The 14,192-nt window shown below is 39.9% G+C and overlaps 1 protein-coding gene across 2 annotated transcripts in view; it reads right to left on the bottom strand.

Moving 5' to 3' along the window:
• The window catches only part of trmt11 (tRNA methyltransferase 11 homolog), a 116,992-nt gene that overhangs the window by 82,731 nt on the left and 20,069 nt on the right, over positions 1-14,192 (bottom strand). For both annotated transcript variants that reach the window (XM_039747817.1, XM_039747816.1), the window contains exons 3-4: positions 5,020-5,093; positions 4,710-4,791 (exon numbers count right to left, since the gene is read on the bottom strand). In XM_039747817.1, the coding sequence (XP_039603751.1) occupies positions 4,710-4,791; positions 5,020-5,093 (156 nt within the window). The remainder of the gene's footprint in view (positions 1-4,709; positions 4,792-5,019; positions 5,094-14,192) is intronic.

The following is a 14,192-nucleotide window of genomic DNA, read 5'->3' as shown; positions in this document are numbered from 1 at the left end:
ACAATACCTGTAGAGTCCTGTGCTGCAGATTTGGGAGTGAGCAAAGTTTGCTAACAGTCACATTGAGCCAGATTACATTTGCATGCAGTTTACTACAGAAGTCTCTTTTAAAGTGATCATCAGTAAGTCATTGAGTACCCATTAAACATTGGAGTCCAACCAGTGTTGTAGATATGGGAGTGTGCAAACTTAGCAATTAATGCAAAGTCCTACAAATACCAGCATAATACAGCACATCTAGTGTGTGTATTTGTAGGTGTGTGTGCGCAATGGGCTGGTGTCTTGTTCAGGAACTGCTCTGCTAGACCTCAAATTGGATGAACTAATGGAAAATTGTAACATTTAAAATGTATGTACCTAATTAAAGAGACATTTTTGTTAACCGAATATTATTTTCTCACAGTGGTGTGTGATACATGTGATTGAATGTGTCTCCTGTACAAACAAACCTCAAAGAATAAGACACATGCAAGCAAGCGGCATGGAACCACGACTTCAGTACACTGAGGCATATCCAAGCCCACATAACCACGCCACCCCCGAAACTTCTACTGAATGCGACTAATATATTGTATGTAACTACGAGTACAAATCTGAATGCACTCTGATCCCTGGGGGGGGTTGCGCTTTGGCAGGGCATCCACAGACCACAGGTTTGTGTTACTAGATTTAATCTCCAATAAAGGTTTGTGGTTTTTTTTCCCCTTAAAAGTCCCCCCAACCCACCTAATTCACAACGAATGTAAATATGTTAATAATCAGTGAAATATGTTCATTTAATTTATCCTACCTGAGCTACTCTTTGTTGCACGTCACCTACACTTAAAACAGAAAAACATTCTCCTCTACTGCATTAAGTTATGGATTAGTTTATTGTTTCAAATTTAGCTGAGAGCAATAGCTCCAGCTTGTATATTTTGTATTCAGGATTTTCATTTTTCATCTCTCTCATGTCAGAAAGCAGCTTATTTGTGTTGGCAAACAGATTCGTAAGCAGCAATTTAAATTACTGCAAAGTAATTTGCCTGCTTCTTGTGTGCACTCATTTTATTTCCCCGAATGTGCCGTCTGTACACATAGTTGTGCAGAACTCTGGGCAAAACCCAAGCACATGTCCCACATGCCTCGGTGACAAAATACTTTATAAACAGAATTGTCTCTTTGATGAGATGTATAATAAATTAAAAATGCTCCAACGTTTCATCCATCTATCCATCTATTTTTTAAATTCTAAGAAATGCAGGAAAGCTGGAGCTTAACTTAGCAAGGATCAGGGGCAAGGTGGGATGCTAGCCCACTGTAGGGTGAACATACACAAACCAGGTGCCAATCTAGGACTGTCAACCCTCCTAACCTGTATGTCTCTCAAAATGGTCCGCACATTCCTACATCATCTAAATATCATGCCATGCATAACATTTCTAACTTGCCTAAAAATATTGGTTTAATTTTTTTTCTGATACCTTTATCCACTGTGATGTGCAACATTTGAGCTCCAACTGGTTACATTTCCTTTTGTTTTTCCAATTGGAGAGAAGACAGGTGAAGGGACTTAGCTCATAATCACTAAGTGTCAGTAGCAGGATTTGAACCAACAACTTCAGGGTTTGTGGCCCACTATAGCTCAGTGCATGCCTTTTTTTTACTGAAAGTCTGTTAACAAGACTTTTGTACTTTTTCAAAATTTCAAAAGTTTTAAATTTATTATTATAAGATTACGTTTGTATTGTAACTTTGTATTATGAACAGTTTATATGTGACTTGGGATATGACATAAATATGTACCAGTACGGCAGTTATTTTTTATGGTTCATCTAACTCACCAAGCCTAAATGTCAAACTCCATCCACGGCCTAAGGACACCATGAACCCTTAAGCAAGCACTGGGTGCAATGGAGAAGCAAGCCCCTTTACATGGGTTGGCAGCAGGACAGATCCTCATGTGGCACTGATAGTTCATGCTAATGGAAAAACAAGTTTAGTGTGCGTCACACTTACACTTGATGATGTGAGCACTGACTTGAATCAGCACCTTTTTAACCTATTTTTTATTACTATTACTTTTTTCTTTTGTCATTTGCTGACAAAAAAGCAATGGCATAAAAATGTAAAGGTGATACAGTATTAATTCTTGTCATTTTCAATAAAGAATATAGCTTTTAGTGTGAAACAGAATAATAATTATGAGAATAAACCTAAGATTATAGTAACGCTAGGTATTCTAAATATTTATGCCACTGACAAAGAAGTGGTAAATAAATTACATAATAATAATACATTTTATTTATATAGCACCTTTCCCATGCTTAAGGCACTTCACAGAGTTTAAGAAAGAACGGCAGGGTATACAGTATATAGCATTGTACTAAACCACATAAATAAATAAATAAAGAAGAGTAAGATAGGCTTTTTTCTCTGAATTGACTAACAGACAACATAATTGATGGTCTAGCACACACACAGGTTACATGAGCATCTTGACAAGATTATGTTTCACATTGAACTTGAATTTCATGAACTCTCAATCCATAACACTTAGCTAGGCTTCATTTTTAGCTTAGTATGGAGCAAACTAAGAGATGAAGCTTATTGCCTTGGTTACTAAGAGTGACTTGCACTAATTCTCTTTGTTGAAAACAAAACCTGCGCAGTTAACTCCGGCAACTTAATTTAAGTTAGACATACTCGATAAGCAGATAGATGATATAACTACAAGCATGAATGAGAGGCAGTGGTGCTGTAAGAATTATGTTTTTGGACTTCTCTAGCACCTTCAACACCATCCAACCTCTGCTCCTTAGGGACAAGCTGACAGAGATGAGAGTAGACTCACACCTGGTGGCACGGATCGTGGACTATCATATCAATATGTGCGTCTTGGGAACTGCAGGTCTGACATTGTGGTCAGCAACACAGGAGCGCCGCAGGGGACTGTACTTTCTCCGGTCCTGTTCAGCCTATATACATCAGACTTCCAATATGACTCGGAGTCCTGCCACGTGCAAAAGTTCGCTGATGACACTGCTATTATGGGCTGCATCAGGAGTGGGCAGGAGGAGGAGTACAGGAAGCTAATCAAAGACTTTGTTAAATGGCGTGGCTCAAACCACTTACACCTGAACACCAGCAAGACCAAGAAACTGGTCGTGGATTTTAGGAGGCCCAAGCCCCTCATGGACCCCGTGATCATCAGAGGAGACTGTGTGCGGAGGGTACAGACCTATAAATACCTGGGAGTGCAGCTGGATGACAAATTGGACTGGACTGCCAATACTGATGCTCTGTGTAAGAAAGGACAGAGCCGGCTATACTTTCTTAGAAGGTTGGCGTCCTTCAACATCTGCAATAAGATGCTGCAGATATTCTACCAGACGGTTGTGGCGAGTGCCCTCTTCTACACGGTGGTGTGCTGGGGAGGCAGCATAAAGATGAAGGATGCCTCACGCCTGGATAAACTTGTTAAGAAGGCAGGCTCTATTGTAGGAGTAAAGTTGGACAGTTTAATATCTATAGCAGAGCGACGGGCACTAAGCAAACTCCTGTCAATCATGAAGAATCCACTGCATCCACTGAACAGTGTCATCTCCAGGCAGAGGAGTAGCTTCAGTGACAGACTTTTGTCACCGTCTTGCTTCACTAACAGACTGAGGAGATCGTTCCTCCCCCACACTATGCGATTCTTCAATTCCACCTGGGGGAGTAAATGCTAACATTACTCAAAGTTATTGTCTGCTTTTACATGCATTTTTATTACTCTTTAATTTAATATTGTTTTTGTATCAGTATACTGCTGCTGGATTATGTGAATTTCCCCTTGGGATTAATAAAGTATCTATCTATCTTTTGCTTAGTCTCATAGCTCTCTATTTCAACTTGTGGATGGAAAAGAAATAGCATTTTAAGCTGCCCTCACAAAGTCCTGAAAGACGGTAACTCATAGCACAAGGTCTCATGTTACCAGCACTGTATGGCCTCTGCCTTGCATAGTAACACACTAAACTTGCCAAAAGGTGTAAAATGAAAAAGGTTCACTGAAGTATTCACGAGGCCTTGCCATGATATCCATAACAAATGCACAATTTTTTTTAAATGGTCAAATTTTCATTGAAATAAAAAGCCAATACTTTAAAAAGAGAACATAAGCCATTATGACAGGAATGACAATAAGGTAAAACACCATGCTTGGCACCCACCTGCCTACCCCATATCACAGTTAAGCTCAACCTAACCTTGCAACATTAATAGACACATGATGGGTTTTTTTGCACTTTCAGAAATTGTTTTTGGTCTTGCCCTTTATCCTTTATGCACCAACAGTTGACTAGATTTTGTGACTCTAAATATATTGTGTAATGTAGAGGGTGCTGAATTATGCACTGATGCATTTGACAAACTGACAAGCCTTGACCCCCATTACTCTTGAAGGACTAGGCCTTTATGGAGGCTCTCTGTATACTACTGTATAACATCACTCTTTCACATCACCTTGTAATTTTAACTTTTCATACTGTTATAATCCTTAAACTACCCTGTCTCAACTTTTTTTGGAATGTGCTGCATACATAAGTTTCAGAATAAAACAATCTTTAAATAAACAATGCAGTTAATTATGTAAAACATGAAATACCTTGTCTTACATTGTTTTTTCTTTTATTACATACTGTCACAGCTTTTTTTGGAATTGTTTTGTTTTATCAGTTCTGACTTACCATGTCTTGCACTGGATACTTCTTTAAAGAGGTATATAGCTCTTCATGTGTTTTTCCATAGCCCCATAATTCAAATATGGATCTGTAAAGTCAAAGAAACAAGCCAAAACAAATAAAACTTAGCAATACTATTAACTAATTCTTATTTTAAATCTGATGCTTACTTTATATGACATAAAAAAGTTTACTAGATTGATATTAAGGAAATTATTTTTCATTATTTGGTAATAATTTAAAATTGCTTTATTTTATACATTACATACAAGAGTACATCCATACTAAATTTTCAATTGCATTATTAATAACTTACTTTGCACAAACTGTTCGCTTCATGATTCCTCGTGCTGCTTCTTCAGAAGAAATATTCAGGATCCAAAATGGAGACTACAAAAAAGATTAAGAACCTGTTCATAATCAGCTACTTAATTTTAATGAACACTTTCTTTCCATAACTGAATCTGGAAATATAATTCACACAACAGTGAACCATAAGAGATTCACATCACAAAAAAATATGCAAAATAAATGGTGTTTCAGGAGCAGTGAAATTTGTGCAATTGACAAATGAAGAAAGTGTCTGTCTGGAAGAGTTTTCCTGTATTAAATTCAAATGTATCTGAACATCAATATTTTAATAAAGGTCTATAGTCTTAAAAAAAAAAAACTAGACTTATTTCCTGTCTTGTGTAGCCATTTTGTTGAACTGTGACAGGTGAGTTGTTGTTGTTGTTGTGTGTCCAGTTTACCAATTATAATGACAGTCTTGATGATGGCAGCACAAGGAGTGAGTTCCAGTGTGGTGCTCTTTCCTGCGGAGAAAATGTATTAATGTGCATGATGAGAAATTTTGGTGTGTCACAGTGCATAGTGCAGAAAACAAGCATTTCATATCTCTCTATTATAAAAAAAAATCCTGTGTAATGAATGACTACGAGACGATACGTGATCTTCACGTTAAGATCACGAAAGACAAATAAAAGAACCGCGAGACGAAAGAGAATGGGCAAAAAAAAAAAATTAATCAGTAGTGTAAAGGGAAGCAGCACACACACAGATACAGGTGTCTCAGCGCATATAAAGCGTATAAAGGACAATACGTTATAAATGAAACGTTGACGAATAAAAGATCGCATTACAGCAAAAAAAAGGAAATTAATCAACAGGTCGAGGTGTAACTGAAAAAAATAGCAGGACAAAGCGAGGTCAGAAATAAAAGGAAAAGAGCAGATAAAGTCTTTTTGCATTCGCATCATTCAATGCACAAAACGTAGATTTACACAATAATGGAACATACGCTTGACAAGTTTAATTTCAAAGAAAACACAATTCAGTCAGGTGTATATTTATGATCACGGAGAAGTGATCACAACGCGAGCAGCAGAGACACAAAGTAGCAAAAAGGACAGCGGCTGTAGAGGCTTTAAAAAGATCAAAGAGCAGGGCAACAGCAGCAAACGCGAGCAGCGTTATACGTCCTGCAAGAAAGAATTTAACCACGCCCGGGGCAGGAAATAAAGGACAAGTATTGTTTTTATGACATCACGCGAGACCAGGCAGTGAGCCATCATTTAAAACAAGTCCATAGACATCTAACCTAGCAGTTGTTGGATTGCATTTGGCAGACAAGCATCATGTGCTCCCAGCTCTTAAAACAACGACATGCAACAAGCAGAAGACGCAGCTCACAAGCAGCAAAAAGACAGCAAATGATCCAAAGGCATATTCTTAGCGTGCATCCAGCCGCCCGCCTCCCCCCTTCACAACACGAGCAGCATTATACGACTGGCAAGAAAGAGACGTAACCACACATGGGGCCGGAAATAAAGGACAAGTATTGTTTTTACAAAAGTTTTTAAAGTAAAAGTGAGAATAATGTATACGTAACAATTCCCAAGAAAATAACAATCTCTTTAAATTGTATATTGGCTGCCTAAGGTAAAGTCATCCCTGATGGAGGATCGCAGGAATCGTGGGAAAGAGGGGTCCTTTCATTATAGCGCTATATCAGATGTGGAGTGACAAAATGAGGCAGCTTGATGAATGAGATCTCCAGAACTTGAAACAAATCCAAATTATATTATGTGATATCATCTAATGTGAAATTCTACTCTGTACTTCTAGAATTTTTATTTGTATACTGTATTAAAGATTTATTCTGTTCTATGTATTGTACTGTATTGTATTGACCACCTTCTTTTGACACCCACTTCACACCCAACCTACCTTGAAAGGGGTCTCTCTTTGAACTGCATTTCCCAAGGTTTCTCTTTGTTCCCTACAAGGGTTTTTAATTTTGGGAGTTTTTTCTGGTCTTCTTAGAGGGTCAAGGCTAGGGGGCTGTCAAATGTCAGGGCCTGTTAAAGCCCATTGTGGCACTTCTTGTGTGATTTTGGGCTATACAAAAAATAAATTGTATTGTATTGTATATCCGGTAAACCAAACACTGGGGTGGGCAAGCGAAGCGAGCAGGGGGTGGAGCCCCCTAGTTTTTACAAAAATATGCCACACTCCACTGCAGTGATATGAATGACAGCCATACTTGTGCATTGTGGATTACCTGTGTTACACACATGCATAAAAAACTGCAGAAATGTAAACAAGGCCTTTCCACTCAAAAATACTTTTAAAAAAAAAAAAAAAAAATGTGAAAGTGCTCCCCTCAACTTTCTCGTATACCGAGATAGAGGAAGTGGTAATCAGAACCACTTCCAGTTGTGCAATATTTTACAAATATCACGTCTTCATTTCACATCATAACGAATTGATAATATCAATACACTATCATTTATCTCTATTTATAATGAAACTTTATATTAAAACAATATTTTCACACTTAGGGAGGTCAAAATGGTGGTGGATGGTTTTTCATTACTACACATGCATTACCTAGATTACGTGCAAAGTAAAAAGACTTATAGTCGCCTAAAACACAGAAAAAGTGTTAGTACTATGTAATATTTGCTGCAATAAATTGCTATAGGTAAAACTTCATTTAGGTACATTTAATTATGATAATGATGGCGAAATTAAAAAAAAATCATTAAATTAAATGTATTACCAGGAACATGATGGGGACATTGCAGCTTATTGTTCCCACTGCATCAGTATATTTACATGGCATGTTCAATGTTTACACATTATTGTTAAACTGATGATATACGAATTAAAATAAATAATGGTTACTGAAAGAATATGTGTTATACTGAACAGTTTTTAATATCTTGTACACATTTATATTTCCAAGATACAAAAAATTCAGATTTAGAATTCTAAAACGTCAAAATAGTAAACCCTTGTTTATCACGGTTAATCCGTTCCAGACTCTACAGCAATAAATGCATTTCCGCAAAGTAGGATTCTTTATTTATAAATCGAATATTTTCACAGAGCATAGAAAACCGGTTTATGACCTTCTAAATACGTTTTTTAACATTATTAGAGCCCTCTAGACATGAAATAACACCCTTCAGTCAAAAGTTTAAACTGTGCTCCATGACAAGACAGAGATGACAGTTCCATCTCACAATTAAAAGAATGCAAACATATCTTCCTCTTCAAAGAAGTGTGCGTCAGGAGCAGAGAATGTCAGGGAGAGAGAGAGACACAGAGAGAGAGAGAGAGAGAGAGAGAAGCAAACAATCAAAAATCAATAGGGCTGTTCAGGCTTTTAAAGTATGCGAAGCACCGGCAGAAAAAGCAGTTGCAAGGAAGGGAGCAATGTGAAGGTAGTCTTTCAGCATTTTTTAGAGGAGCGTCCGTATCCTCTAGGCCAGTGTGCGAACATCCCCTCTGCTCACACCCCCTCCGTCAGGAGCAGAGAATGTCAGAGAGCGTGAGAGAGACAGAGAAAAGCAAACAATCAAAAATCAATACGTGCTGTTCGGGCTTTCAAGTATGCGAAGCACCGCACTGGAAGCATATCGTATATCATTGAGGAGTTTTATTTAATACGTAATACGTGCTCTGATTGGGTAGCTTCTCAGCCATCCGCCAAAAGCGTCCCTTGTATGAAATCAACTGGGCAAACCAACTGAGGAAGCATGTACCATAAATTAAAAAGACCCATTGTCCGCAGAAATCCGCGAACCAGCGAAAAATCCATGATATATGTTTAGATATGCTTTGTGACGGACAGCCGGGTCCCATGCCCGGCAGGGACGCCCCTGCTGCTTATGTTCCGGGGGAGCCACCATGGGCACTCCAGTACCTCCCCCGGGACGCTTGGTGGCAGCCTCCATGGCTGACGGTGATTCCCCAACCACCCGCAGGGCTCCATGGGAGATGGAGTCCTCCACAGCCTGGTTGGGGGCTCGGATGGCCGCTAGGGGGAGCTGCATGGACTCAGCAGCCTGGCTGGACAAATCTTCAGCCCCACCCGGAGGTGCAATTAGGACTAGGTGGTCAAGCACCTGGAACACTTCCGGGTGGGTTATAAAAAGGGCCAGCCACCACCACTCAGAGAGCCAGGGTTGGGAGGACGACGACGACTAAGCTTGAGGAGGAGTGGTGGAAGAGAAGAAGGATTGTTGGTTGGGTTTTCAGTGTGTGCTTTGGGACTGTGTTTGAGCTGTGTGGCACGGGGAAGACGTGTCCCACAGCTGAAGAAAAATAAAAGTTTTTTGTACTTTTTATACGTGCCTCTGTGTCTTTTTGTGTCGGGTCAGGCGCCTATATAGCGCCTTTGTTACAGCTTACATTTAAAATCCGCAAAAGTCGAAGCGCAATATAGTGAGGGATCACTGTATTCATCAAAATCTCAAGGTTTAATTTTTTCAAAATTCCTACACTTTGTCTATACATGGTATTTTCAGACTCGGGAAGATCTAAAACGTCAAGAATCATCAAAATCTCATGGTTGACTTTTTTTTCCACAATTCTGATACATATACTGTACTATGTATATGAGAAAGTAAAAAGACTAAGAAACCTTGAGTGAATTTAGCATTTCTCTTATGTAAAACTTTATTGTTAATTTTGTTAAACTGTATATTTCACTCATCACTACCAATGTCTAAATTAATTAAAACTGTCAGTTAAGGAATGCATATCTAAAATCAAAGTTTTAGGTTAACATGTCAACTGTAAATTACGTAACCTGGACAACATACTGTAGCCGCTAGCAGATTGAAATACTTATCAATTGCATGGGAATACGTATCCACAGTGTTAATGCAAGGTGACAGAGAAAATGTGGAACCACATGGTTGACAGCAAAGTCTCTAGAAGCCTCCAGTCTGTTTCACAGGTAGGTCACCCGGTATGGCGTAGTTAAACAGGAATGCCACAAGGATCAAGAGGTCTAGTGTTTCCTGTGTCAGAAACAGACTACGTGAGGAGGGACCACTAGATGGATTGCAGGAGCTAGAAGGAGAAGTCAATGTATTGTGTACACCAGAATAAGCAAGAAGGCAGTATTCAGAAGTTCTGATGATTCATGTGAAGGAAAAGGCAATGCAAAGAGTTGATCAGACCTATACATCCTGCATGGTCCCTCTGTGTACTTGTGTAAAACTGCCTCTTCTGTTGCCATGCTAGTGACAAATGCTACCCAGAGTGGGACAGAACAGACACATGACCTGACATATAGAGTTAATACCACACAGGTGAAGGTCCATGATTAAGCAAACTTGCCATTAAGCCAATCATCCACCTACCATTGGACCAAAGCCTCCGATAACTCCTTTACCTTTCTGCCCAGCCTTTATGGATGTTTTTGTGCTTACTCAGATGAGAAATTTAGGAGGATGGCAGAGTTGAGGAGGGTAGGAAAGGAAGCACGTAAACGCAGCAAAAGTCAGTGTGCTTTGCCAAGTGATGTACCAACCGCAAGTGTCTAAGTGTTTAAACCTTACAGAAAGCAATCCTGCCACTTTCAAAACCACTTTGGAAGAGTAACCACAGTGCTCACCTGCTTTGGTCTTTAGTGTGTTGAAACCAACTGTATTAAAGTTAAAAGGAAGGATGGCTGGCACCCAAGAAAATGTCTTCAGCATCAAAGTGAATTTTATTGTCATCTCAACCATATACAAGTATACAGATAGACGAAATTGCGCAGCTCAGGGTCCACATTGTAACAAAATGAAGTGCAAATAATAAATTAAAAATAGAATTTAAAATTAAAACACAAACAAGACAAGACAAAGAAGTAGCAGCAACATTGACGTGTAGTTAGCAATATGAACATTGATGCAATGTATGGTATTTGCAATCTAGATAAATAAATATAGTCAATAGATATGTAATATAATAAATAATACATAATATAGATAATACAGAAATTATCAGTGTATGATAATAGTTGTTTAAGACATTTGTAAACAATGACAGGTCAGAATGTTTCACAGCAGAAGGATATCAAGAGTGTCAAAATACTTAAAGGTCAGTATGAGATTTTCACTTCTTTCCTACATGCACACTCGTCTTCACAGGAAAGTGGTTTGCATGTATAAAAGTTCCGTTTTTTTTTTAAGAGGTGGTTGAGGCAGTGTGGAAGATCCCTGGTGGCAGCATGGTGTTAAGGAGTCTGACAGCTTGGGGGTAAAAACTATCCTGAAGCCTGGCAGATCTGGCTGTGATGCTGCAGTATCTTCTCTTGGATGGCAGAAGTGTGAAAAGTCCAGTGAGGGGTGTAAGGGGTCCTGCACAATGCTGCAGGCCTTGCGGACACTGCGTTTATAAAATATGTCCTGTAGTGAAGGGAGAGGCACCCCAATAATGTTCTCTGCTGTCTTCACTATTCTTTGCAGGCGCTTGCGGTCGGATATGTTCCAGTTGCCATACCAGACAGTGATGCAGCTTGTCAGAACACTCTCAATGGTGCCTCTGTAGAACATGGTGAGGATGGAAGGGGGAAAGACTTGCTCGCTTCAGCCACCTCAGGAAGTGTAGTCTCTGCTGGGCTTTCTTGATTAGTGATGAGGTGTTATGTGTCCACGTAAGTTCCTCAGTTATGTGCACACTGGGGAACTTGGTATTCTTAACAGTCTCCACATCTAAACCATTGATGCTGAGTGGGATGTGGGCAGGATGTGATTTTCTGAAGTCCACGATTATCTCTTTTGTCTTGTCGACATTGGCAGATAGATTGTTGTCTTCACACCATGCAGACAGCCGTTCCACCTCACCTCTTATCAGTCCCAGCAACGTTGCATCACCCGCAAACTTGATAATGCGGTTGGTGTTGTGCATGGCGGTGCTGTCGTGAGTCAGCAGATTGAAGAGCAGTGGACTAAGCACGCAGCCCTGCGGCACTCCAGTGCTCAGTGTGATGTTGCTGGAAATGTTGCAGCCCATCCGAACTGACTGGGGCCTCTCTGTCAAGAAGTCCAGGATCCAATTGCAGAGGGTGGTGTTCAGTCCCAACTTGCTCAGTTTTACAACCAGCTTTTGAGAGATGATTGTGTTGAAGGCAGAGCTGAAGTCTATGAATAGCATCCTGACATATATGTCGTTTTTATCTAGATGTGTCAGGGAGAGGTGAAGGGCAGAGCATATGGCATCCTCAGTTGACCTGTTTGAGTGGTATGCAAACTGAAGAGGGACAAGTGAGGCAGGGAGATTAGTCTTTATGTGTGACATGATTAACCTTTCAAAGCACTTCATGATGATTGACGTGAGTGCAACTGGTCAGTAGCCATTCAAGCATGTCACTGATGACTTCTTTGGCACTGGTGGTCGACTTGAAGCATGCTGGGACTGACGACTAGTTCAGAGATGTGTTGAAGATGTCTGTGAAGACACCAGCCAGTTGACTGGCACATTCTTTGAGCACACGACCAGATACAGTCATGTGAAAAATTAGGACACCCTTTGAAAGCATGTGGTTTTTGTAACATTTTTAATAAATGGTTATTTCATCTCCGTTTCAACAATACAGAGAGATTAAAGTAATCCAACTAAACAAAGAAAACTGAAGAAAAGTCTTTTCAAGATCTTCTGTAAATGTCATTCTACAAAAATGCCTATTCTAACTGAGGAAAAAGATAGGACACCCTTGCCCCTAATAGCGAGTGTTACCTCCTTTGGCTGAAATAACTGCAGTGAGACGGTTCTTGTAGCCATCTACCAGTCTTCGACATCGGTCTGAGGAAATTTTACCCCACTCCTCAATGCAGAACTTTTTCAGCTGTGAGATGTTTTAGGGTTTCTTGCACGTACAGCCCTTTTCAAGTCACCCCACAGCATCTCAATGGGATTCAAATCTGGACTTTGACTTGGCCATTCCAGGACTCTCCATTTCTTCTTTTCAGCCAATCGTTGGTTGATTTACTAGTATGTTTTGGGTCATTGTCATGTTGCATGGTCCAGTTCCGCTTCAGCTTTAATTTTCTAACTGATGGTCTCACATGTTCTTCAAGCACCTTCTGATACACAGTAGAATTCATCGTGGATTCTATGATGGTGAGCTGACCAGGTCCTGCTGCAGCAAAGCAGCCCCAAACCATGACACTTCCACCTCCATGCTTCACAGTTGGTATGAGGTTCTTTTCTTGGAATGCTGTGTTTGGTTTACGCCAAACATGTCCTCTGCTGTTGTGTCCAAATAATTCAATTTTGGACTCATCTGTCCAAAGAACATTATTCCAGAAGTCCTGGTCTTTGTCAACTTTATCTCTGGCAAATGTCAGTCTGGCCTCGATGTTTCTCTTGGAAAGCAAAGGTTTCCTCCTTGCACACCTCCCATGCAAGTTAAACTTGTACAGTCTCTTTCTGATTGTAGAGGCATGTACTTCTACATCAACAGTAGCCAGAGCCTGCTGTAGTTCTCGAGATGACACTTTAGGGTTTTGGAGACCTCTTTTAGCATCTTGCGGTCTGCTCTTGGGGTGAACTTGCTGGGGCGACCAGTCCTGGGCATGTTGGCAGTTGTTTTGAAAGCCCTCCACTTGTAGACTATCTTCCGGACAGTGGAATGGCTGATTTCAAAATCTTTGAGATCTTTTAAATCCCTTCCCAGACTCATAGGCTGCTACAATCTTTTTCTGAAGTCCTCTGACAGCTCTTTTGTTCTCACCATGGTGCTCACTCTCACTTCAACAGTCAGGAGCACACCAAACTAAATGTCTGAGGTTTAAATAGGGCAAGCCTCATTCAACATGCAGAGTAACGATCTACTAATTATGTGCACCTGGTGTGATATACCTGTGTGAGATCTGAGCCAATTTAAGAGGGAATACATGTGAGGGTGTCCTATCTTTTCCTCAGTTAGAATAGGCATTTTTGTAGAATGACATTTACAGAAGATCTTGAAAAGACTTTTCTTCAGTTTTCTTTGTTTAGTTGGATTACTTTAATCTCTCTGTATTGTTGAAACGGAGATGAAATAACCATTTATTAAAAATGTTACAAAAACCACATGCTTTCAAAGGGTGTCCTAATTTTTCACATGACTGTATGTTGTCACATCCTGCAGCCTTATGTGGATTGACTCTGGATAGAGTCCTCTTCATGTCAGTTATGGAGAGACAGAGTACCTGGTCAGTG

Source organism: Polypterus senegalus, chromosome 3 (genome assembly GCF_016835505.1).
Source record: "Polypterus senegalus isolate Bchr_013 chromosome 3, ASM1683550v1, whole genome shotgun sequence".
In the NCBI taxonomy this organism is placed as follows: domain Eukaryota; kingdom Metazoa; phylum Chordata; class Cladistia; order Polypteriformes; family Polypteridae; genus Polypterus; species Polypterus senegalus.
Note: the sequence above shows the minus strand (reverse complement) of the source record. Positions and strands in the feature narration are given on the sequence as shown.